The 1,051-nt window shown below is 40.2% G+C and overlaps 1 protein-coding gene across 1 annotated transcript in view; it reads left to right on the forward strand.

Moving 5' to 3' along the window:
• The window catches only part of CCDC129 (coiled-coil domain containing 129), a 37,712-nt gene that overhangs the window by 36,058 nt on the left and 603 nt on the right, over positions 1 to 1,051 (forward strand). Inside the window, exon 9 of the mRNA XM_018565263.1 lies at positions 201 to 431. Coding sequence (XP_018420765.1) covers positions 201 to 431 — 231 coding nt within the window. The remainder of the gene's footprint in view (positions 1 to 200; positions 432 to 1,051) is intronic.

Raw genomic sequence — 1,051 nt, forward strand, 5'->3', positions numbered from 1 at the left:
GGGGGGGGGGAGGGGGGCAGGGGATACAGAAAGGTACTGGGTGTTTTTCACCTTAATGCAGAGAATGAATTAGGGTACAAAACTCCAAGCCTTTAGTAATACTTTAGCAGCTTGTCTTTGGAAGTCAATTTTTGTGCTTTTTACTTACAATGATTATACAGTATAGTTTTGTCATGTTCTGTGCATTTTCCTGCTTACAGCAACTTGAACAGGTTTTGGAAGAACAGTCAAGGCTATATTCTGAACTTGAGTTTTGTGACTTGGACCCAGAAAGCAGTGGTGAAGGACACAGTAGAAATCTCTACAAAAGCCAAAGTGCTCCTTCTACTTCAACATTGAATGTTCCTGAAGAAGATCCCAAAATCAAGGCTAATATAATAGAAGCAGGCTTGCCATCACAGAAAATAGACTTCAGCACTATTCTACAGAATGTAGGTTAATAAGATAACATTACATTAGCAGAAAACACACTAAAGATAATTTATGATAATTTATTTTAGAAGGGCCCTTTTTTTGTGAAAGCTTACAATCTAAAAGGGAAGGGCAAGTGATGCAAAAAAGTAACTGTGTGTGGATGAGTCTTAAAGTGGAGAGCAGGAATTAGCCAGAGAGATTGGGGTATGGACTTTCAGAGGATGTCATAGGCTATGGTGAAGTCCTGGAGGCGAACATGGGAGGAGATTACAAGGCAGCTAAAGAGCAAGTCCTGAGAGGAGTGAAAAAGAGGGGTTAGGCAATATTTTAAGCCAAGGTTGGTGATGAAGCTTGGGTCAGAGTTGTGGAGGACTTTGAATGTTTTTGTTGTTAGTATTTTTAATTTTATTTGTTGGCTGATCAAAAACTAGAGGAAGGATTGGCAGACACTGGTGTTTGGTAAAGGGGATGGGTCTGGCAGCAGCTTTCATGGTAGACTGAAGGGGGTATAGTCTGTGTAGAAGTAGGCCAATGAGGAGAGAGTTAAAAAGTGAGCGAATTAAGCAAGGCGCTTTATTGAGAACAGCATACTGTTCTTTGGACTAAATATATACCATCTTCCCAACTTGCAATACTT

This window comes from Nanorana parkeri, unplaced genomic scaffold, assembly GCF_000935625.1.
Source record: "Nanorana parkeri isolate BGI_ZX_2015 unplaced genomic scaffold, ASM93562v1 scaffold826, whole genome shotgun sequence".
In the NCBI taxonomy this organism is placed as follows: domain Eukaryota; kingdom Metazoa; phylum Chordata; class Amphibia; order Anura; family Dicroglossidae; genus Nanorana; species Nanorana parkeri.